The 24,626-nt window shown below is 42.0% G+C and overlaps 2 protein-coding genes across 2 annotated transcripts; one reads left to right on the forward strand and one right to left on the reverse strand.

Annotated features, from left to right (window-relative positions):
• Nucleotides 1-11,034: 11,034 nt before the first annotated feature.
• Nucleotides 11,035-16,318, forward strand: mfsd4ab (major facilitator superfamily domain containing 4Ab). Its single transcript, XM_021616379.2, has 10 exons — nt 11,035-11,463; nt 12,103-12,301; nt 12,405-12,653; nt 12,839-13,001; nt 13,198-13,313; nt 13,414-13,587; nt 13,765-13,912; nt 14,119-14,189; nt 14,269-14,389; nt 14,502-16,318. Exons 1-10 carry the CDS (start codon nt 11,234-11,236, stop codon nt 14,588-14,590), a joined length of 1,560 nt encoding a protein of 519 aa, XP_021472054.2. The 5' UTR covers nt 11,035-11,233; the 3' UTR covers nt 14,591-16,318.
• On the reverse strand, nt 15,132-23,027 carry LOC110532456 (acidic mammalian chitinase). The gene is made up of 11 exons (XM_021616381.2): nt 22,977-23,027; nt 22,854-22,883; nt 22,138-22,339; nt 21,967-22,023; nt 20,956-21,121; nt 20,673-20,797; nt 20,367-20,490; nt 20,067-20,252; nt 17,475-17,594; nt 15,738-15,879; nt 15,132-15,602 (listed from the first exon to the last, which is right to left on the reverse strand). Exons 1-11 carry the CDS (start codon nt 22,999-23,001, stop codon nt 15,286-15,288), a joined length of 1,494 nt encoding a protein of 497 aa, XP_021472056.2. The 5' UTR covers nt 23,002-23,027; the 3' UTR covers nt 15,132-15,285.
• Between the last annotated feature and the right edge of the window lie 1,599 nt (nt 23,028-24,626).

Consider the following 24,626-nt stretch of genomic DNA (forward strand, 5'->3'; position numbering starts at 1 on the left):
GTAAGAAAAAAAAATGAACATGGATGCAAGCCACTCTGGGTAAGGGTGTCTGCTAAATAACTAACATGTAAAATGTCACGACATCTTGATCAGCTCTGTAGTACAAGACTGATAAGGAAAAGGAGAAGAGAGTGTGTTGGAGAATGGTTAGATGGTGGGGATAAATAAATCTGCATCCCTCCTCTTCTCCCCAGCTCCCTGTACATTCAAGAAAAGCCCAGTTTCACTGTCTCCCTGCCGCTGCCAGCCCCAGACCCAACTCTATTCTGTCTCTCCTTCTCCCTTTCCATCAAATAGACACACAGGCTCAGTTCATTACTATTCACCAGGTCTCACTAAGACACGCTTCACTGCCCCACTCACTACCACTGGGGAGGGGAGGGAAGGTAGAGGCACAGATAAATCTTACAATGGAAGAGAATAAATCACAATAGACTATCCAGATGTGTGTAAAAAAAACACTTACTAGACTGTTATGTGCTAAGCATCATCTGGCAGTTTGTTTTTCTGTTGTGTGTCAGCATATATCCAGGTAAACAACAATGCTAGTTTTATTCTAATCCGCACCACCCCTAATATCCCTGAGTCTAGCAACAAATGCAGTGAACAAATGGAGCTTTCTGCTGTTTAGATGGACTCTCCATTACTAACGCACAATACAGATGTACACAGTACATTCAGAAAGTATTCAGACCCCTTCCCTTTTTCCACATTTTGTTACATTACAGCCTTACTCTAAAATTGATTAAACAAAACATTTTTCCTCATCAATTTACACACAAGACCTCAGAATGACAAAGTGAAAACAGGTTTTTAGAAATTTGAGCAAATTTATTGAAAATAAAAATCAGATTACTTATGTAAATAAGGTTTCAGACCCTTTGTTATGAGACTTGAAGTTGAGCTCAGGTGCATCCTGTTTCCATTGATCATCCTTGAGATGTTTCTACAACTTGATTGGAGTCCACCTGTGGTAAATTCAATTGATTGCACATGATTTGGAAAGGCACACACCTCTCTATATACGGTCCCACAGTTGACAGTGTATGTGAGAACAAAAACCAAGACATGAGGTCGAAGGAATTGTCCGTAGAGCTCCGAGACAGGATTGTGTGGAGGCAAAGATCTGGGGAAGGGTACCAAAATATTCCTGCAGCAATATTTCTGCAGATACTGGAAAAAATACCTTTGATATAAAAGTTTGCTTTGTCGAGAACAATTTTAATGTTGTGGCTCTTCAAAATAATCTAAAAGTATGTCTTAATAAAGAGGATCTTGATATGATAATGGACTTACACGGGGTATACAAAATATTAAGAACTCCTGCTCTTTCTATGACGGACTGACGAGGTGAATCCAGGTGAAAGCTATTACCCCTTATTGATGTCACTTATTAAATCCACTTCAATCAGTGTAGATGAATGGGAGGAGACAGGTTAAAGAAAAGCTGAGACAGTTGAGACATGTATTGTGTATGTGTGCATTCAGAGGGTGAATGTTCAAGCAAAAAAATGTATGTGCCTTTGGCCGGTGTATGGTAGTGGGTGCCAGGCTCACCGGTGTGTCAAGGAATGCAACTATGATGGGGTTTTCACGCTCAACAGTTTCCTTGTGTATCAAGAATGGCTCACCGGTGAAAATGGCGCCGGAGGAGATGGCCGCCGTTTTACGTTCTCCTAACCAATTGTGCTATTATGTGGGGTTTTTTGCGATATTTGTAAATTATTTTGTACATAATGTTTCTGCAACCGTATCTTACGGAAGAAAAGAGCTTCTGGATATCAGGACAGCGATCACTCACCTCGGATTAGACAAAGATTTCTTCAACAGCAGCAGCGAGCAGGACTCACATGATATTCTCCAAACACCCCACAGGGCAGACATCCCAATTATTCACAAACGGAAGCGACGCAGAGGACGAAGAGCCGGATGCCTCATCCGGACCCGCAAAAGACAACTGGGAAAGCTGCCATTACCGTCAATATTACTCGCCAACGTGCAATCATTGGACTATTAACTAGATAAGGTAAGATCACGAATATCCTACCAACGGGACATCAAAAACTGTAATACCCTATGCTGCACGGAATCGTGGCTGAATGACGACATGGATATTCAGCTAGCGGGATACACGCTGCACCAGCAAGATATAACAGCACAAGGGGGGTGGGGGGTCTGTGCATATTTGTAAACAACAGCTGGTGCACGAAATCTAAGGAAGTCTCTAGATTTTGCTCGCCTGAAGTAGAGTATATTTTGATAAACTGCAGGCCACACTACTTGCCTAGAGAGTTCTCAGCTAAACTTTTCGTGTTTATTTACCACCACAGACAGATGCTGGCACTAAGACTGCACTCAGTCAGCTGTATAAGGAAATAAGCAAACAGGAAACCACTCACCCAGAGGCAGCGCTCCTAGTGGCCAGAGCTTTTAATGCAGGGAAACTTAAATCAGTTCTGACAAATCTCTATCAACATGTTAAATGTGCAACCAGAGGGGGAAAAAATATTGATTGTACTCCACACACAGAGACGCGTACAAAGCTCTCCCTCGCCCTCCATTTGGTAAATCCGACCACAACTCTATCCTCCTGATTCCTGCTTACAAGGAAAAATTAAAGCAGGAAGCACCAGTGACTCAGTCTATAAAAAAATGGTCAGATGAAGCAGATGCTAAACTACAGGACTGCTTTGCTATCACAGACTGGAACATGTTCCGGGATTCTTCCGTTGACATTGAGGAATACACCACATCAGTCACTGTCTTTATCAATAAGTGCATTGAGGACGTTGTCCCCACAGTGACTGTACTACATACCCCAACCAGAAGCCATGGATTACAGGCACCATTTGCACTGAGCTAAAGGGTAGAGCTGCCGCTTTCAAGGTGCAGGACTCTAACCCGGAAGCTTACAAGAAATCCTGCTATGCCCTGCGACGAACCATCAAACAGGCAAAGCGACAATACAGGGCTAAGATTGAATAATACTACACCGGCTCCGATGCTCGTCGAATGTGGCAGGGCTTGCAAACTATTACAGACTACAAAGGGAAGCGCAGTTGCGAGCTGCCCAGTGACACGAGCCTACCAGACGAGCTAAATCACTTCTATGCTCGCTTTGAGGCAAGCAACAATGAGGCATGCATGAGAGATTCAGCTGTTCCGGACGACTGTGTGATCACGCACTCCGTAGCCGACTTGAGTAAGCCCTGCCAAGTAAGCCCTGCCAACATACACAAGGCTGCGGGGCCAGACAGATTACCAGGACGTGCGCTCCGGGCATGTGCTGACCAACTGGCAGGTGTCTTCACTGTCCCTGATTGAGTCTGTAATACAAACATGCTTCAAGCAGACCACCATAGTCCCTGTGCCCAAGAACACAAAGGCAACCTGCCTAAATGACTACAGACCCGTAGCACTCACGTCCGTAGCCATGAAGTGCTTTGATAGGCTGGTAATGGCTCACATCAACACCATTATCCCAGAAACCCTAGACCCACCCCAATTTGCATCCCGCCCAAACAGATTCACAGATGATGCAATCTCTATTGCACTCCACACAACCCTTTCCCACCTGGACAAAAGGAACACCTATGTGAGAATGCTGTTCATTGACTGCACCTCAGTGTTCAACACCATAGTACCCTCAAAGCTCATCACCAAGCTAAGGATCCTGGGACTAAACACCTCCCTCTGCAACTGGATCCTGGACTTCCTGACAGGCTGCCCCCAGGTGGTGAGGGTAGGTAGCAACACATCTGCCAAGCTGATATTCAACACTGGAGCTCCCCAGGGGTGCGTGTTCAGTCCCCTCCTGTACTCCCTGTTCACCCACAACCGGATGTCCAGGCATGACTCCAACACCATCATTACGTTTGCTGATGACACAACAGTGGTAGGCCTGATCACCGTCAACGACGAGACAGCCTATAGGGAGGAGGTCAGAGACCTGGCCGGATGGTGCCAGAATAACAACCTATCCCTCAACATAACCAAGACTAAGGAAATGATTGTGGACTACAGGAAAAGGAGCACCGAGCACGTCCCCATTCTCTTTTTTATTTTTTTTATTTTTTTATTTTACCCCTTTTTCTCCCCAATTTCGTGGTATCCAATTGTTGTAGTAGCTACTATCTGTCTCATCGCTACAACTCCCGTACGGGCTCGGGAGAGACGAAGGTTGAAAGTCATGCGTCCTCCGATACACAACCCAGCCAGCCGTACTGCTTCTTAACACAGCGCGCATCCAACCCGGAAGCCATGTGTCGGAGGCTACACCGTGCACCTGGCAACCTTGGTTAGCGCGCACTGCGCCCGGCCCGCCACAGGAGTCGCTGGTGTGCGATGAGACAAGGACATCCCTACCGACCAAGCCCTCCCTAACCTGGACGACGCTAGGCCAATTGTGCGTCGCCCCACGGACCTCCCGGTCGCGGCCGGTTACGACAGAGCCTGGGCGCGAACCCAGGGACTCTGATGGCACAGCTGGCGCTGCATTCTCATCAACAGGGCTGTAGTGGAGCAGGTTGTGAGCTTCAAATTCCTTGGTGTCCACATCAACAACAAACTAGATTGGTCCAAACACACCAAGACAGTCGTGAAGAGGGCACGCCAAAGCCTATTCCCCCTCAGGAAGCTAAAAAGATTTGGCATGGGTCCTGAGATCCTCAAAAGGTTCTACAGCTGCAACATCGAGCGCATCCTGACCGGTTGAATCACTGCCTGGTACGGCAATTGCTCGGCCTCCGACCGCAAGGCACTTCAGAGGGTAGTGCATACGGCCCAGTACATCACTGGGGCAAAGCTACCTGCCATCCAGGACCTCTACACCAGGCGGTGTCAGAGGAAGGCCCTAAAAATTGTCAAAGACCCCAGCCACCCCAGTCATAGACTGTTCTCTCTACTACCGCATGGCAAGCGGTACCGGAGTGCCAAGTCTAGGACAAAAAGGCTTCTCAACAGTTTTTACCCCCAAGCCATAAGACTCCTGAACAGGTAACCAAATGGTTACCCGGACTATTTGCATTGTGTGCCCCCCCCAACCCCTCTTTTACGCTGCTGCTACTCTCTGTTTATCTTATATGCCTAGTCACTTTAACTATATATTCATGTACATACTACCTAAATTGGCCCGACCTACCAGTGCTCCCGCACATTGGCTAACCTGGCTATCTGCATTGTGTCCCACCACCCGCCAACCCCTCTTTTTACGCTTCTGCTACTCTGTTCATCATATATGCATAGTCACTTTAACGATACCTACATGTACATACTACCTTAATAAGCCTGACTAACAGCTGTCTGTATTTAGTCTTGCTACTCTTTTTTTTTTTGTCTTTTTACTGTTGTTTTATTTCTTTACTTACCTACACACACACAAACATCATTTTTTTCCCACACCATTGGTTAGAGTCTGTAAGTAAGCATTTCACTGTAAGGTTTACACTTGTTGTATTCGGCATACGTGACAAATAAACTTTGATTTGATTTGAATGGTCCACCACACAAAGGACATCCAGTCAACTTGACACAACTGTTGGAAACGTTGGAGTCAACATGGGCCAGCATCCCTATGGAACACTGTCAACACCTTGTAGAGTCCATGACGAAATGAGCCTGTTCTGAGGTGGGACGCCGGGTGGCGCCCCAAGATGGCGAGGGACTGTCACGTCTGCTCCTGCTCTTCCCTCTCCCTGGCGCTTGAGGGTGCTCGGTTGTCCTGCATCACGCACTCCTACCACCCATCACGCACACCTGCCTTCCCTCGTCACGCGCATCAGCGTTATTGGACTCACCTGGACTCACTTATCACCTGTTAATTTTCTCCCCGATATTTGTCAGTTCCCCGCTGCTGCATTGTATTATTTTGGTCTTTTAACATTGGTTTGTGACGCTGTTCCTGTCTCGTTCCATGTCCGTCTTTATTAAATGTTTTACTCCCCGTACCTGCTTCATCTCTCCAGCATCAAACCACGTGACAGCTTGGGTGATCAGAGCTGCTTCACTGAACTTTAATCTAGTATAAGGATATCGTGGGAGGACTTTTCAAGGAATTATGCTTCATGCTCATTTGACCACAGCCATTTTCTACTGTAAGTGACACTTCTCACATTCAACCACATTTTGAACCCCATCCCTGAAACTGATACATTAGTTGACTTGTTTCTATGAACCATGATTACAAAAACGGCTCATATTAGTATTTTGGATAATTAATCTTGCATCATGTTGTTATTTTTAAGTCTGTCATATAGTATATTAGTCTTATTGAAACCCTAGGATTCATTCATTGCAACCGTCAAGGTCCTGTAAAGATGGAGAACTTGCAGGCATTTGTTGCTGCCACTTAATAACCTGATTAACTTAGCTTCTACCTAGCATTCAGAATTAGTCAAATATACTTTTTTTTCCTGAGGGGTAATGCTATTTTGCACTGCAGTGCTAACATTATGCTATTGCTCAGCTGCCTGTCTTCTGCATTCAACATATCCTTGACTCTATTTTTGGCCTTGGAGAGGGGTAGTATGGGGGCATCTCTGTCAGAGGGGGAGGGGTGGGGCCAGGTTTGACACAACTCGTGTCTCTGTGCCCTCCAAAGCACCGAAAGGTGAGTGACAGATTGCTAGAAGCTAGAAACGTGAAGAGTCCATTTAAATTACAGAGCCCATTTAGAAACAAAATTGAACATGGACATTTATGGCTTATCGTTATAGCTCTCTGGACAATCTGAACATTACCTCAGAATGGAGCCCTGTCTGGTTGGGACAACAAATCTTTAGTCTTATAACTTATTTACTCTTTAAAAATCATTGGCACTCTTCTCTTTAGGCATTTTAGTCAATTCTAATTTCAAAGTAGGCCTACATTAAAATGTACTTTTAGATCATGTAGCTAGTGCTATTGACATTTATCTTAAGCGATTGTAGGGCTGGTGTGAGTTATAGCAGTATAAATGTCTCTTGATGAAAGAAGTGAGGCAACCTGTTCTCCTTCTTATTACAGTGACAGCTTCAATAGCAAAACAAGCTGCAGTCCCTCCCCCTTACTGCAGCCAGTCTTACTAGAACCCTGGGGGAAATACAAGAGAGACCCGCAGCCTGCAGCAAAAACAGAGTGAGGAAGAATAGGGGGCCGGGAGTAAAAAAAGTGAAACTAGCAGATTAAGATTCCATACACAGTTTGACCTCGCACTGTCTTAGGCCTCTGATTAAGTGTTGGCTAAATGTCAGACTATGGAGATGAGACGGAGAGGAGTTGAGAGGCCTGAGACTCTTCTCTCTAGTTTATGCCCGGCTACTGACGTTGATGTGGCCAGCATACTAAATGTCAGAAGGCTTCAACAGAAAAACGTGTGTGTGTGCATGAGCGAATGTGTGCCTATATGCGACACACCGAGACAAAAGAGGTGACAAAGAGAAAAAATATTAGAGGTTGATTCATGGGCGTTAATCCTGCAGAGAAAATGAAAAACTGTCTGCCAGAACTCAAGTTTGTTTTCATTTAATATGATCGATAAAGTATGGATCAAGATACGTGACAAAGTTTGTCTGCTATTCAGAGTGTAAAAGTGTTCATCTCAGAAGCATTCAGTATTAGAGACATCTGACTTGCAGGATTAATCAGCATATTTTCTCTTCACTAAATCTATTTACAGAACATCAACTATGGCTAAATAAATCATTCTGTGTCATAATCGTGTTTCATTTCTACATTCTGTCGCCAATCTTATGAAGAAGGGCCGTCTTTATGTTGATATTGCCATAATTGCCATTTAATTTCATTGGATACAATTACTGAGCAGTAAATGTAATTTCATGTTGACAAAACGCAACCACCCAACCATCCAATGATGGGATTTATAAATCAATTATCTGGGCTCCTGAAAGGACTGATCTCTATAATATACAGTCTAAACAACTTTTGGAAAGCTCATATTCTAAGCTAGCCATTAAAAAAGTATGGTACACAGACCTAATTGAATCTGAACAACCCTTTAAGTTAACTGGAACAGAGTATTGAAAAGTATGAGTTTCAAGTTTTAATGTCACGTGCACACGTATAGTGAAATTCCTTTCTTGCTAATTTAAAACCCAACAATGCAATAATCAATAACAATGTATTACTAGAAAAAAACACACAAGTAATATGAAATACACAAAGTAAGTAAGTATGCATACTATATAAAGGAAATATTTAAAAAGTCAGTTCCGATACCATATTTACATGTGCAGGGATACTGGAGTGGTGAAGGTCAATATGCATAGGGATAAGGTGACTAGGCAACAGGATATAAGATAAACAGAGTAGCAGCAGCTTGTATGTGTGCGGGTGTGTAGAGTCAGTATAAATGTATGCACGAAAAAAGTATGACAATGTATGCACACAGTACTATAAGTTGCTCTGGATAAGAGCATCTGCTAAATAACAAAAAGGACAAATGTGTGTGCATATTATGTGTGAGTGAGCAGATGATGGAGTGACTGTGTGTGTAGGCCCTGTCAGTGTGCATAGAGACAGTGCAAATACTGAAATAAAAGGTCAATAAAGATACAAGGCTAACTCAATCTGTGTAGCTATTTTGTTAGCCATTTATCAGTTGTATTGCTTGAGGATAGAAGCTGTTCAAGAGCCTGTTTGTGTCACACTTGATGTACTGGTACCTCTTGCCGTGCGGCAGCAGAGAAAATAGTCTATGGCTTGGGTGGTTGGAGCCTATGACGATTTTCCAGGCCTTCTTTTCACACCGCCTGATATATAGGTCCTGGATGGCAGGGAGCTTGTTCCCAGTGATGTACTGGGCGTCCACACAACCCTCTGTAGCTCCATGTGATCGAGGGTGGTGCTGTTGCCATACCTAGCAGTGATGTTTGTGACTTCTTCACGACTGTGCGGGTGTGTATGGACTATTTTAAGTCTTTAGTGATTTGGACACAAGAGGAACTGAAGCTGTCTACCTGCTCCACCACCCCCCCCCCCATTTTTTATTTTTAGTGGCAATCTACGGGTACATGTTTCATAAAAGTATAATTTGAAATGGATAATGTATCCCCAACAAAAAATGGGGTCCACATTTTTTTTAAGGTAAACTGTAAAGGAAACGCAACGTATGTGCACCATCTAGTGTTTAAAGTCAACAACCTCAACCCCACTATAATCAGAGCATTAGTAAGCAAGTGGTATGATGTAGTTGTGGATTATAACTCTGGGATATAATAAAAAAATATATACAGTAAACACTTTAAAAGATATATATATTATAATAGTAGTATGTAACAAATAGTGAATGTGATAGGTAGACCAGGTTTCTTAACCAAATATTTGAGAGATTGAGTAAAAAATAATACTTTGTTTGCAATAGACACCAATTCTTATAATTATGCTTGTGACAACTTTGGCAGAACCAGTTCTACTAACCATGGAAAACCACCATCTTCAGCCTCATTCAAATTACAATGCAGTTGAAATTTAACAACCGCCTTACAAATCTCTGCAAGGATGTTAGTTTGTTGACATTGTTAGTTGACAATTACCTAAAAAGTTACTTGTGTGTTGGTGTAACCTTGAAAGAGGAAGTGTGCAGGCTGATTGTCGTTAATCAATGTCTTTTATAAAAACATATACAGTATTTCTCAGGGGCCATGACTCAACCAGCATCTCCGCTCCAAGGAAAAGACTTGGCAAATCAGTTACACAATATGAACCCAGCAAGATGTTCAATTTTGGGCACAGTTTATCCACTTGCACACACATGGAACTACATTGCCTTCGGAATATGGAGGTGACCAAGAACCCGATGGTCAATCTGACAGAGCTCTCTGTGGAAATGGGAGAACCTTCCAGAAGGACAACCATCTCTGCCCACTTTTTTTTGTATCCATTTTAGAATAAGGTTGTAACATAATAAAATATGGAAAAAGTTTAGGGGTGTGGAAACTTTCCAAAGGCACTGTATTTAGCCTTTCACAAGGATATGAAGCATACGTAGCATATTGCAGCATGAATGTGTAGTAAATGTGTAGCATAAATACTCTCTTCCAAATTACATGAAGGTCGTTGTGTTAGCGTCTATGTGGAAGATACTGGCCTGGGTACGATGTGGTAAAGGGTAAGGAATAGGATTCAATAAATGCTTGTGATTGTTCGAATTGCTACCATTTGTTGGTACCCATTCCTACTCTTTGACCTTGTTGTGACCAGAAAATTCATAACTGGCCATTAGCCTCAGTAAATCAATTCAGGGATGAGTTGTAAGCCAGCAAACCAAGGCGCTCACCAGCAGGACATCCCTGCTGCTAAACAAATGTATCTTCCTGTCATGGTTGAAGTTTTAAAACAAATGTAAGTCAATATAAAACTAGTGGTGTTGTGTGATGCACATCCTCCAACCCCAGTCAACCTCCTAGACTTTAGACCTGCAAACAAGTTCGTGTTGGTATACTTTATGTAACCTATATTTAGCTGGGGAGTCATTGCTAAAGTCTGCCATTTTAAATATACAACTGACAGCGAGTATAAGTGACACTTTGTCAATGACTTGCGATAATAATTTTCCCCACCTTGACTCTCATCATCAGTACTTTCCCTTGCTGCCCACACAGAGAAAGTCTCGGAGGAGGAGAGTGCCATATAAATGATCAAGAGCATGTTGTAGTCCTTTTGAAGTTATATTCCAATCATTTATCAAGTATGATGCTTTTACATCTATGGGAAGTTATTTTGGGCCCTCCACAGGTTAGGTCCCCTAAGCCCTCCTGGTGATACAACTCCATGCTGGCACCAAGGGAAGCCAAGGCACCCTTTCATCCTGTGTCATTTCCTGACCTAAATGAATGAATGAATGAATGGACATGACTGACGATGACAGAAAAAACAATAGTTAGCTTTAAAATATAATTTTGACACAGTTTGACGCTTAACAGCAAATCATTGACAATTGAAAGATACCCAATGTTCATAGAGTCTCCTCTACCCATTAACTACAAAGGACATCCTTTCAGTTAAGTAATTTTGGTGGGAACTTGAAAATATTTAAAAGAGAGCGAATCACTCAAATATTATACTGCAAGACCTTCAGCAGGTAGAGACAGAGTAGTTACTAACCATACTGTTGACTAGACACCCAATAACATAGAGGCTAGTTAGGTCTACTACTGGACAATTCTCTTTGCAAAATTGTGGACTGACTTTTGTTCATAATTTCTCAATTTGAATTTCTGAAGCTTGTGGAACAATAATGTTTATAGAAGAGCGGATTATAACACTTTTTAAAAGGAACTTTCACCACACCTGTACATACTGGAGTGTGTTCTTCAGTTTTGGACTGTGTATAGCCTTCCTGGGACCCACCATATTGGACTTGCGATGTCAAACCCAGTCTACACTGAGCCAGATCACCTGGGTCTTCTTCTCCCAGCAGTTCTGCCTGCTCATCGGCAGCTCAATCGGAGGGGTCTTCAAGAAAACGTGAGTGACTATTCAAACAGTTCTCTAATCCCTGTGTGAAGCATAGGGTCGAAAAAAACTATCTCTGGTTTTCCCAAAATCCCAGTTGGTGGATTCCCGAAATCCATAATGTGCAACCCTACACTTTTAGAAAAAAAGGTGCTATCTAGAACCAAAAAGGGCTCTTCGGCTGTCCCCATAGGAGAAACCTTTGAAGAACCCCTTTTGGTTCCAGGTGGAACATGGAACCCAAAAGAGTTCTACCTGGAACCAAAAAGGGTTCTACAGTATGGGAACTGTGTTCCCTGGATTCTCACTTTAAACCAATTACAAAAAGATAGCTGTAATTTAAAGGGCTTTCTACGTAGTTCTAGGTACTGCATTTTTTTTAAACACAATGCAAACATTTCCGTAGCTTCTTTTTGCTTAAACTGTGAAATCACTTTGCAGAGCCTTTAAGAGTGTGAGGGTTTGTGTATGCATCAGTTGGCAATTATCTCTGTAGCCCATTCTATCAACAGTGAGCCCCTAGCCAGCAGGCCTTTGCATATTTCAACCATAGTGTTGGCTAACATCTTGTTCAATGTTTGAGCCATTCAAACCTCTAGTATATGTGTATGTTATTTCTAGTAGTAATAACTCCTCCCCTCTCTCCCAAAGGTTGTTCAGTGCTCTAGCTGCACTGTTCTTGTCCTCGCTACTCATCTCTGTAATATTTGCCATCATCCCCCTCTGCCATAATGTGCTGCTGTTGGCTATTGCCATGGCTGTGTCCGGTCTGGCCATGGGCATCATTGACACCATCGCCAACATCCAGCTGGTCGCCATATATCAGAAGGACTCGGCTGTCTTTCTCCAGGTGAGAGAGTAACTATGCCCAGTTCAGTTCAGTTCAGCTTTCAGAATATACCCAAAGTGCATTATATTTAGAATGAATGATAGAAACTTTGTTGTTTTTGCAGGCCCTCCACTTCTTCATTGGGTTCGGGGCGCTGGTGAGCCCTCTGATTGCTGATCCTTTCCTGTCGGAGACAGGCTGCAAGGTGGGGAATGTGACAGAAAATGTGACCGAGATCATGCACCACTTCAGGAACACGCTGAGGAACAGCCCCATTGTGATGCACAACGTGTCCGTGGACCACCTGCCCCTAGCAGAGGAGCCAGAGGAGTCCATCATGTCCTACGCCTTCTGGATCATGGCAATGATCAATGTAAGATCTTGGCCAAGCATAGTGAGGTGAAACATAGTGTGTAAGCTCAAGCATAACGGCTCCTAATATTGATTCCGCTCACTCCAAACTTTGAATAATGTTGATTGATTATTGCAAAGGCTTTGATCCAAGATTTTACATTTCTTCCCATGATACATAATTTGAATGATATTTTCCTCTCCCAGCTGCCAGTGCCAATGGCAGTGTTATTCCTGATGTACCAGGAGCAGTTGATCCCCTGCTGCCGCAGCACCACACCTCTTTTGCTGGACAAAGACGAGCTGTCCATGGAGAACCAGGGGGCCGAGGGGCCTGACACAGAACCTAAAGACCAGGAGGAGGGAGGAGGTAAGGGGCAAAACTGGTTCTTTTGGATCTGATCTGAACTCCTCATTTCCTCTATAAGATGACAGTATACCCAAGATAATTTGAAAATTATAAAACTTGGATCACATCAAATTCTGAGTTTGGATCAGTTGAAAATTCACACCTACTGTACTAGCCAAGTGGTTTAGATCTCTCCAATGTTTCTCTCGGTTTGCAGGTCATGGGGATGTCTTCAGCTGCTGTCAGAATAACAACCTGCGTGAGTTGCCTGTGTCCTTCTTTGGGATTCATATCGTTGGTGGAATGGTCCTGTTCATGACCGATGGCATTGTGGTGAGTAGTACCAATTCTGTTATAACTATGCAGTCTGCTCCATATTAGTGTATGTATGCAGCAATGGATTAATCTGAGGACCTCCACTTTCTATTCCTAGGGTGCGTATGCAGGCTTTGTGTACACATATGCAGTATCTCCCCCCATTTCTCTACCTAATAAGACTGCGGGATACCTGGTTAGTATCTTCTGGGCAGCCATTACTGCAGGACGTCTGGTGTCCATCCCTCTCACCTTCCGCTTCCAGCCCGTTCGACTGCTCATGATTAATCTGGTAATGTCAATGATATAATATTTTATTAATCCCTAAGGGAAATGAATTAACATTAATGAAGGCTTGTAATAAAATATTTATTGTCTTTCAATTCCAATATGTTTATATTTAAATGGGCATTTCTCTCAATAATTGATTGTCTATATATCCAATTGAAGTCTTTCTTCATCTCTGCAGGCTGGTGTCATTGTCACAGTGTTGTTGCTGCTCGTCCTCAACACCAGCAGTATATTCCTGTTTGTTGGGACCACTCTACTGGGCCTGTTCCTCAGCAGCATCTTCCCCTGTATGCTGGCTTACACTGAGGACATCCTGGACTACCAAGGTACATTCATCAATCGCCAGCACAATAAGTGTCAATGACTCAGTAACAACACAGTAACGACTCAGTAACAACACAGTAACAACTCAGTAACAACACAGTAACGACTCAGTAGCAACACAGTAATAGAGTGGTTTGATAAATGATGATGAGATACTACAGTATATAATCTCTCTGTCTTACTCTGCTTATCTTTTCTCTCTTGGCAGGATGTGCAACCTCAGTTCTGGTAACAAGTGCTGGGATGGGAGAAATGGTCATGCAAGTCCTTGTTGGATCGGTAAGACTGCACAGAGACGTAGTACATGTTAAAGAGAGGGGAAGATTAACAGTCTAAAATTGTGCTTTTTATTCTCCAGATCATCCAGAGTGAAGGCAGCTATAGTTTCCTGCTCTGTGGAATGATAATCGGTTGTATGGGCTCCATCCTCTTCTTCGGGCTGCTGTTCTTACATCGCATGCACAGGAAATACCTCACTGGTACTAGGACCACCTCAGCCATATCACAGTTGAACAACTGTAGATAGAGGAAAAAGTACATAATTTATCTGTAACCCATCTGTTAACATTCTAATCTTTCTCCCCCCCACAGGAACCTCAGTGAAGTCAGCCATGGTGGAGGAGCTCCCACCAGCAGCAGCAGTAGTAGACAGTAAAACAGAACAGAAGGAGAGTAGCTGAGAGGCTATGTAGCTGGGGCCATTTGGTGCTCAGTATTGTTATTGACCAACAATGTGAAGAGGAAGAAAACACGCCGTCAGTGAAGACAAACACATACAGTACCAGGACATGTGTAATGTTTTAGCCATCCTGAAGGCTGCAATAGCCAGAGGAGTGAATAAGTCATGTTTAAGTTATTGATATATTCCAAATGATTTAGTCCCTCCATTTTTCCTTCCTGAAAATGCCGCTACTGCTTCTTATTCCAATCATCATCATCCCTTTAGATATGCTAATGTTACCTTCTGTTTAAAGCCCCTATAGATAATGACTCTGTAATAAGTGTGTGAGCAAGGGGTAGTTAGGTTACAGTATATGAAAATAATGTGCTTTATTTTCAAGGCATTTGGATTGGTATTCATTGTTGCTTATTGTCACAATGTTGAAATGTTTAAAAACATTTGAACATGAGTTGAATGACTACTTTTTTTTATTTCAACAGATAAGACAGTGAACTCTTTTGCTTTCATTAATAGTTGATCACAAGAAGGGGATAATTCAATACATTTTAGAACAATTTATTGAAATAAGTCTTTTTTTTTTTATTGCTATCTGAAATATAATGTAAGATATATACTCAAAAAGGGATGCCTCCAGTTCTAAAAATGGAGGGTATCTGACCATGAAATGTCACCTGCCATTCTGAAATAGGGACTTTAGGACCAGTTGCAGCAAGAGCATGAGGTGTCGAAGACCAGGCCAGTAGCACAGTACTGGAAGTAGGTCTTGCCCTGACTGCAGTTGTAGAACTGGTTCTTGTTCTTGGGGTCGGCGTACAGCCCAGCAGCTTTGCCAGCACAGAAGTTACTGTTCATGCCACTGGTCCCACTGGTGGTCCCGCTGGTGTTCCCACCGCTGGGGCTGCCTCCACTGGAACTGCCTCCGCTCGAGCTGCCTCCAGAGTCCCCACCATCATCACCTCCATTGGTAGTTCCCTTAATAAGGGGCAGGGGAGTTGCAGGGGGATTGCAAGCTGAAATGGGTATTAAAAACAAAATCATGAATTGAAAGAACACATTTTAGGTGTTTGATATAATTCTGTAGCACAGCAGTCAGAGATGTCATACTTTTCTGCTATTGAACCCAATCTAGTGTGCAGGTCTCTTACGTGCTGATTCCAAATTGAGGCCTTTCTTGAGGACGTTGATGAGAGGATATTTTCCCTGGCCACAGTAGTTGCCGGTATAGTCATCCATATCAAGAGTCCAGACCATGGCTCCTCCAAAGTTGTTCTTCTTCAGCCAGTCAACCTATAAACAGTGGTGTAAAGTAACTAAGTCAAAATTATTTGAACTACTACTTAAGTAGTTTTTGGGGGTATCTTTACTATTTATATTTTTATTACTTTTACTCCACTACATTCCTAAAGAAAATATATACTTTTTAGTCCCATACATTTTCCCTGACACCCAAAAGTACTTGTTACATTTCGAATGCTTAGGCAGGAAAGCAATATGGTCCAATTCACACACCTATTAATATAACGCATTGTCATTCCTACCCACTGGGCACACACTGGTTGTTTCATTTCAATGAAATTACCTTGAACCAATGTGGAATAGACATTGACGTGCCCAGCGTGTACTGCCTCTGATCTGGAGGACTCACTAAACACAAATACTGCATTTGTAAATGATGTCTGAGTGTTTGAGCGTGCCCATGCAGTCCGTAAATAAATAAACTAGAAAATGTTGCCGTCTGGTTTGCTTTATATGAGGAATTTGATGTGTTGCTTTTACTTATTCAAGTATGACAATTGAGTACTTTTTTCACCACTGTACTTAAGTACCAGATACATTTAGACTTTTACTAAAGTAGTATTACTAGTTGAATTTTAGTCATTTTCTATTAAGGTATCTTTACTTTTACTCAAGTATGACTATTCAGTACTTGTTCCACAACTGCCGAAAGACAGCAAGGGGCACAACTTAAAATGTTAGCTGGCAAAAAGGCGCAACATTTTTTGTGGCGTTCAACACATGCAGAGAAACCCAGTTGAACAACTTGGTGCACTACTATAAGGTAATCCCTAGAGAGCAGCCGCACTAATAATTTCCATGTTATGAATGCACATTCATGTGCAGTGAAATATTGATGCTGTTGTGTGTGTTGAATGTACTTATGTATTTATGGCATGCTTTTATATACACATTTTTCATATTACCCTCTTAAGGGTGTGTGTTGGAAACACATTTAGCAGACTGTTTGTTCTAGTCTCGCCACTCACGTTTTATACACTGAGTGTATGAATCATTAAGAACACCTTCCTAATATTGAGTTGCACCCCATTTTGCCCTCAGAACAGCTTCTATTTGTCAGTGCATGGACTCTACAAGGTGTTGGAAGAGATTTACAGGGATGCTGGCCCATGTTGACTCCATTGCTTCCCGTAGTTGTGTCTAGTTGGCTGGATGTCCTTTGGGTGGTGGACCATTGTTGATACACACGGAAACTGCTGAGCATGAAAACCAATCACCATTGTAGTTCTTGACACACTCAAACCGGTGTGCCTGGCACCTACTTCCATACCTCGTTCAAAGGCGCTTAAATAATTTTCTTGCCCATTCACCCTCTGAATGGCACACATGGACAATCTATGTCTCAATTGTCTCAAGGCTTAAAAATCCTTCTTTAACCTGTCTCCGCCCCTTCATCTACACTGATTGAAGTGGACAAGTAATATCAATAAGGGATCATAGCTTTCAGCTGGATTCATCTGTTCAGTCTATGTCACGGAAAGAGCATGTCCCTAGTGTTTTGTACACTCAGTGTATGTCACCATAATGCTTAACGAAAAGTAGTTTCACATTGCAACAAATACTATTTTTTGTTGTATTGTTCTTACCTTGATCCCAAAGCTCTTGACATTGTCATAACCCACCCACTGGGTTCCTTTGTAGGCGTACGGCACGTCCTGTGGTGTGTCCCAAACCTCTGTGGCTCCGTCTTTCAAAAACCCACAGATCTGTGATACAGTTGAAGTAGGAAGATTACACACACCTTATCCAAATACATTTAAACTCAGTTTTCACAATTCCTGACATAGAATCCTAGTAAAAAAAAATCCCTGTTTTAGGTCAGTTAGGATCACCACTTTATTTTAAGAATGTGAAATGTCAGAATAATAGTAGAGATTTATTTCAGCTTTTATTTTTCATCACATTCTCAGTGGATCAAACGTTTATATACACTCAATTAGTATTTGGTAGCATTGCCTTTAAATTGCTTAACATGGGTCAAACATTTCGGGTATCCTTCCACAAGCTTCCCACAATAAGTTGGGTAAATTTGGGACAATTCCTCGTGACAGAGATGCTGTAACTGAGTCAGGTTTGTAGGCCTCCTTGCCCTTGCCTACTCTTTCTCAGTTCTGCCTACACATTTTCTAGGATTGAGATCAGGGCTTTGTGATGGCCACTCCAATATCTTGACTTTGTTGTCCTTAAACCATTTTGCCACAACTTTGGAAGTATGCTTGGGGTCATTGTCCATTTGGAAGACCCATTTGAGACCAAGCTTTAACTTCCTGACTGATGTCTTGAGATGTTGCTTCAATATACCCACACCATTTTCCTTCCCTCATGATGCCATCTATTTTGTGAAGTGCAACAGTCCCTCCTGCAGCAAAGCACCCCCACAACATTATGCTGCCACCCACGTGCTTCACGGTTGGGATGGTGTTCTTCGTCTTGCAAGCTTCCCCCTTTTCCCTTCAAACATAACGATGGTCATTATGGCCAAACAGTTACATTTTTGTTTCATCAGACCAGAGGACATTTCTCCAAAAAGTATGATCTTTGTCGCCATGTGCAGTTGCAAACCGTAGTCTGTCATTTTTATGGCGGTTTTGGAGCAGTGGCTTCATCCTTGCTGAGCGGCCTTTCAGGGTATGTCGATATAGGACTCATTTTACTGTGGATATAGATACTTTTGTACCTGTTTCCCCCAGCATCTTCACAAGGTCCTTTGCTGTTGTTATGGGATTGATTTGCACTTTTTGCACCAAAGTACATTAATCTCTAGGAGATAGAACGCGTCTCCTTCCTGAGCGGTATGATGGCTGGTGTTTATACTTGCATACTATTGTTTGTACAGATAAACGTGGTACCTTCAGGTGTTTGGAAATTGCTCCCGAGGATGAACCAGACATGTGGAGGTCTACAATTTTTTTCCTGATGATTTTCCTATGATGTCAAGCAATGAGGCACTGAGTTTGAAGGTAGGCCTTGAAATACATCCACAGGTACACCGCCAATTGACTCAAAAAATACTTGTGTCATGCACAAAGTAGATGTCCTAACCGACTTGCCAAAACTATAGTTTGTTAACAAGAAATTTGTGGAGTGGTTGAAAAATGAGTTTTAATGACTCCAACCTAAGTGTATGTAAACTTCCGACTTCAACTGTACATGAAAGCACAGGGGATCAACAACACCTATCTCCATCAAGTGTCATCACTTTCTTTTGTTGTTCTTGAAAGTACACTGAACAAAAATATAAATGCAAAATGTAAAGTGTTGGTCCTATGTTTCATGAGCTGAAATAAAAGATCCCAGAAATGTTCCAGAAGCACAAAAAGCTTTTTTCTCTCAAATTGTGGGCACAAATTTGTTTACACCCCTATTAGTGAGCATTTCTCCTTTGCCGAGATAATCCATCCACCGGACAGGTGTGGCAGATCAAGAAGCTGATAAAACAGCATGATCATAACACAGGTGCACCTTGTGCTGGGGACAATAAAACACCACTCTAAAATGTGAAGTTTTGTCACACAACACAATGCCACAGATATCTTAAGTTTTGAGGGAGCGTGCAATTGGCATGCTGACTGCAGTAATGTCCACCAGAGCTGTTGCCAGAAAATGTAATGTTAATTTCTCTACCATAAGCCGACTCCAACGTAGTTTTAGAAAATTTGGCAGCATGTCCAACCGGCTTCACAATCGCAGACTACGTGTATGGTGTTGTGTGGGCGAGTGGTTTGCCGATGTCAATGTTGTGAACAGAGTGCCCCATGATAGTGGTGGGGTTATGGTATGGGCAGGCATAAGCTACGGACAACGAACACAATTGCATTTTATTGATAGCAATTCAAATGCACAAAAATACTATGACGAGGTCCTGAAGCCTTTAGTGGGGCTTTAAAGGTATCTGTGACCAACAGATGCATATCTGAATTCCCAGTCATGTGAAATCTATAGATTGGGGCCTAATGAATTTATTTCATCATATGAACTGTAACTCAGTAAAATCAATGAAATTGTTCCATGTTGCGTTTATATTTTTGTTCAGTATGATTTCCCTTGTTATGATAAAGCCATCAAATAAGAAGCAACCAGTTGAGTCGAAGTTGAGATACAATTGATCATAAGGAGGCCCTCAACAGTTAGAGTTCACTTTTTATGATGAAAGAAAGAAATATCACAATTTAAAGTACCTCAAAGTAAGCCAGCTCTCCAGCCTCCTGTGTGTATTTGCCTGGAGTTCCAGCCCCGGCAATAGATGCTCCGATTCCGTTGTTAGCTGCATTCGTCAGGGTGAATGTGTTGCCGTAGGTGGGGAACCCAACCATCAGTTTCTCTGCTGGTGCTCCATGGTTCTTCCAGTAGTTCATAGCATAGTCCTGGAACACAATAGCTTTATATGTTAGTGTTTGCTGCCTGCTGGATTAACTTTGCTCTTCAGCAGACTCATCACACCCACAAAGAGCCATCCACCCTTGTCCTGACATACTCACCACATTGAAGTAGATGAAGCCACCATTGTCAGCAGGGCTCTTGTACAGGGGGCTGCACTCTCCAGTGAAGGGATCCCAGGAGCCGTGGAAGTCATATGACATGACATTGATCATGTCCAAGGCCCTAGAGGTTGCAAAAGTGGCAAACTGTTATTATATGGTCAGTATCATAGCCTGAGTAGCAGTTATATCTTTTTGAGAAAGACAATGACTGTATGGCAGTATACAGGCTACAAAGTACAGTAGATAGGCCACTACAGAGTGAGTGTAGAGTGGATATGTAACTACAGAGTGGATGATGCCTACTGTCCAAGCTTGGGGATTTCGTAAGCAGAGCTGATGGTACCCCTTCCAGCGGAGACAGCAGCAGACAGCAGGAGACGGGCCTTGTTAGTCTGCTTAGCCTCCTTCTCAAATGCTGCCCTCATTTCCTGTTATTAAGACATTTTTATTTTTATATTTTTTATTTAACCTTTATTTAACTAGGCAAGTCAGTATTAGGGCTTTACTATTTACTATTTACAATAACTATTGCAACAGAAATATATTAAACTCTGTATTATTATTGTTCTTGTTTAGTCAACTTTACCTCCACGAGAACAGAGTAGAGCTGCTGATCCTGAGGAGGGCTCCCTCTGTTGGCTGGGTACTCCCAGTCGATGTCCAGACCATCAAACTCATACTTCCTCAGAAACACTATCACAGAGTTGATGAAGGTCTGGCGGTTGGTTGGGCTGGCCACCATGGCAGAGAATCTGATGGGGGAATAGAATGACTCTAATCACGTTTCCATCCACAGTTTTTAGGCGAGTAAAGACCTTGTAAAAACATTACCTTTCGCTAGAATGTTATAAAAGCCTACAGATAATTTGTTCGTTTGACATGGTGGAATCGTTTTGTATCTGTAAAATTATTTTTTTGCGAGAAATGGTGGTGGAAACGCCTTTATGCTCAAATAATAATATAATGACCATCATATTGAAGTAAATTTTGGAGTCACGCGATGATATGCTGTGTGGTCATCCCACTACGACTCGGGAGACCATGCAGTTTATTAGGCTACAGATTAAATACAGTATGAACTTCACAGGGTGGTGAAAGTGTGCAGTGATGAGTTTGATGCTCCTTTCAATGAATATCGAGGGAATGGTTTTATTGACATGATGATCGATGCTCTTAACCATAATAATATCATAATGTAGACTGGCCTACCGGCACTGTCGGCCTGTCTGCGAGCTGTTGGATAGATCTCACATTCCAAGACCATATTTGCTATTTTGCGCAACAGTTTTTGTGACAAAACTATCAGTAGAGTCGAAATGCAATGGAAACAGATTGAACTTCAGATTTGTATTCGGTACATGAAAATGTAAGCGAAAAAGTACATCTTATCTGCAACAAGTCTGTTTGTGGAAACAGAACTGGGAGGAAAATACATATTTTCACCATGCCAATTTTAGAATATTCGCATGAAAAATAATCAGAGAATATTCTGATGAATATACTGATGATCTATAGAGAGAAATAGAGGGAAATAGAGAGACACTCTTGGCCGTTATCAAGAGGAAAGTATGCGAACAGATATAACGGATCATCTTACCCAGAAGAGCCGAAGTTCCATCCTCCAACAGACAGAAGAGTCTTCAAGTTGCCATTCCTGTTGAAATACAATATGTTATTCCATATTAAGGGAAATTAAAGTAGTAAATTGATGACATTTGTCTCTCTTGACACAATCTCATGAGGTGTTAGTTTCTCAGTAGGGGCTCACTGGTTCTTCAGGCCATTGAACTGGCTATAGAGTTCTACGTCATTCCACTCGAAGGTGGCCAGTTCATTGTTCTTCATAGTGGCGAAGGCATAGAGAAGATGGGTACACAGACATGGGTCAATGTCATTGGGCATGTAAATGGCGGGGGGTGGTCTGTACTGTGCCCAGTTTGTGAAGTAGCATGACAAAATGTAGGAGGAACCTGAGACACAAGTTAAAACATGATATGAATAGTTTGATATTTGCTCACTCACTTGTTTATAGGATTGAATTACTTAATTTTAAACTATAGTCTCATAATCCACCTAGTTTACATATTCTATTGCCCCATATTTAGTCAATTACAGATGTAGGATCTTAATTTGATCACTCTGTTGCAGGAGAACATTCCATCAATGCAGGAAATGTAAAACATGTAGTGTATTTGAGGTTTAAAAAGGCTTCTGAAGTTTGTAATTTTCACTTAGACATTTCAGACTAGATTTTACCTTGTGAAAAATGCATAAACCTCTAAAAAAAATGAATGTAAATGAATTATAATCCACATAATAATTCACATTTCCTGTTACTGCAGGATTATTTTCCTGCTGTCATAAACTGGCTCAAATTAAGATACTACATACAGTATGTACTGTACTTGGTCTATGGACCAATTGAGTTCAGTTGAGACCCCTATCCCCAGCCTACAAAGAGTTTGTGTTCTGGAGTCCACTTACCGAGCTGTGCATGCAGCAGCAGGGCTAGAGCTATGGAAAGAGAAGACATAGATTACATTTTGTTATGCATACGTTAGATACCATACAATAATGTAGTGTTGAGCTTGCACCATAACTGCTTACCCGTCACAAACAGTACTTTGCCCATGATTGCCTTGAATAAAGACAGTGTCTACAGTTACCACTTTTATACAATCTGCATTTGCTCAAAACGCCTTGACATGCATTTTTTTTTAAAAGGGAATATTTACTAAAGATTGTTGTGCATTATCAAAGATTAACATATTTGCTGGCGTAAGCTGTGATTACCTATCTTTCCATTATGTTCTGCAGGTACACTGCCAAATTGGATTTCTCCTTGTGTGAAGGACCTTTATGGTAGATTGTTTCATGAACATACTGATCATAACAGTAACTAACAAGTACATGTGGCCAACTTTGGGCCTTGTTTTGGTTGATACTTGGCAACTAAGAAAAGATGTATGCACATATTGGCACTGAGAATTTAGGGGAACACAATATCCCAAATATTAAAACTACAGGGGTGGCAGGTAGCCTAGTGGTTAGAGCGTTGGGCCAGTAACCGAAAGGTTGCTGGATTCCCAAGCTGACAAGGTAAAAATATGTCATTCTGTCCCTGAACAAGGCAGTTAACCCACTGTTCCCCGGTAGGCCATCATTGTAAATAAGAATTTGTTCTTAACTGACTTGCCTAGGTTAAATCAAAAGAAATAAAAAACACATTGACTGGAAAATGTGTTGAAGATTCGGCTGTGTTTTTTTATTGCACTATAAACCAGAATAATGTAACTGTCACGTCCTGACCTTAGTTCCTTTTTTATGTCTCTATTTTGGTTTGGCCAGGGCGTGAGTTGGGGTGGGCATTCTATGTTTTGTTCTAGGTTTTGTACTTCTATGTGTTTGCCCTGGTATGGTTCCCAAACAGAGGCAGCTGTCAATCATTGTCTCTTGAGAACCATACTTAGGTAGCCTGTTCCCACCTGTGTTTGTGGGTAGTTGTTTTCCGTTTCAGTGTTTGCACCATATGGGACTGTTTCGGTTTTTTGTTTATGCTCTTGGTCTTTTGTATTTAGTGTTCAGTTAATTTAAGGAAATACGAACACGTACCATGCTGCACTTTGGTCTACTCCTTCTTCCTCAGACGAACATTGTTACAGTAACATTGAATAAATGGTGAAGTTTTTCTGTTTGAACAGCTAAGTGGTAACCTATACTATACATATACTGTTATCGCACTGCTAACATAAACAAGGCACAAAACAGAGATGCTTACACTGTAGCTATTCAACCTATCTATGTGATATGTTAAAGTCAATAGATTACTTATCTCAATCTTTCCTTCCTTATTTCAGGCTTCCGTTATTTCAGACTGCATCAGATTATGCAACAGAAATGCTGATGCTAATGGAACATGTTGAACAGTGATAGTTATAGTGTGAGTAAAACACCTTAAAGCAAAAGTTGTTTTAATAAGTGACCATTTGTTTTATGGATTTCCCATAGAAACATTGTTTGTTCTGCTGGAGGCGTTTGTAAAGTGAACAGGGACGCTAACCATATGTTAGTGGGACAGCAGCAGGGGAGCCCTTCTAGTATCCTCATTGGATCTGAACTTACCAAGGTCAAATGTAGGCCATGTTAGTCAGGAGTAGCTGTGTGCAACTACAGTATGTTGTTAAACACTGGCCACAAAAATCCAAGGTCCTCTATTAAAACCTGGTGAATTCATGGTGAACTAATCTCTGAGGTCAG

The sequence above is a fragment of the Oncorhynchus mykiss genome, chromosome 9 (assembly GCF_013265735.2).
Source record: "Oncorhynchus mykiss isolate Arlee chromosome 9, USDA_OmykA_1.1, whole genome shotgun sequence".
In the NCBI taxonomy this organism is placed as follows: domain Eukaryota; kingdom Metazoa; phylum Chordata; class Actinopteri; order Salmoniformes; family Salmonidae; genus Oncorhynchus; species Oncorhynchus mykiss.

Excerpts from the sequence above, each read along its gene's own strand:
- mfsd4ab (XM_021616379.2), top strand. The coding sequence starts at position 11,234 with ATGTTTATAGAAGAGCGGATTATAACACTTTTTAAAAGGAACTTTCAC. Across the intron at positions 13,002-13,197 it reads AGACCAGGAGGAGGGAGGAG|GTCATGGGGATGTCTTCAGC; the intron begins GTAAGGGGCAAA and ends CTCGGTTTGCAG. Across the intron at positions 13,588-13,764 it reads GACTGCTCATGATTAATCTG|GCTGGTGTCATTGTCACAGT; the intron begins GTAATGTCAATG and ends TCATCTCTGCAG.
- LOC110532456 (XM_021616381.2), bottom strand. The coding sequence starts at position 23,001 with ATGGGCAAAGTACTGTTTGTGACGG. Across the intron at positions 20,798-20,955 it reads TCTACTCTGTTCTCGTGGAG|GAAATGAGGGCAGCATTTGA; the intron begins GTAAAGTTGACT and ends TCTTAATAACAG. Across the intron at positions 20,253-20,366 it reads GCTTCATCTACTTCAATGTG|GACTATGCTATGAACTACTG; the intron begins GTGAGTATGTCA and ends ATTGTGTTCCAG.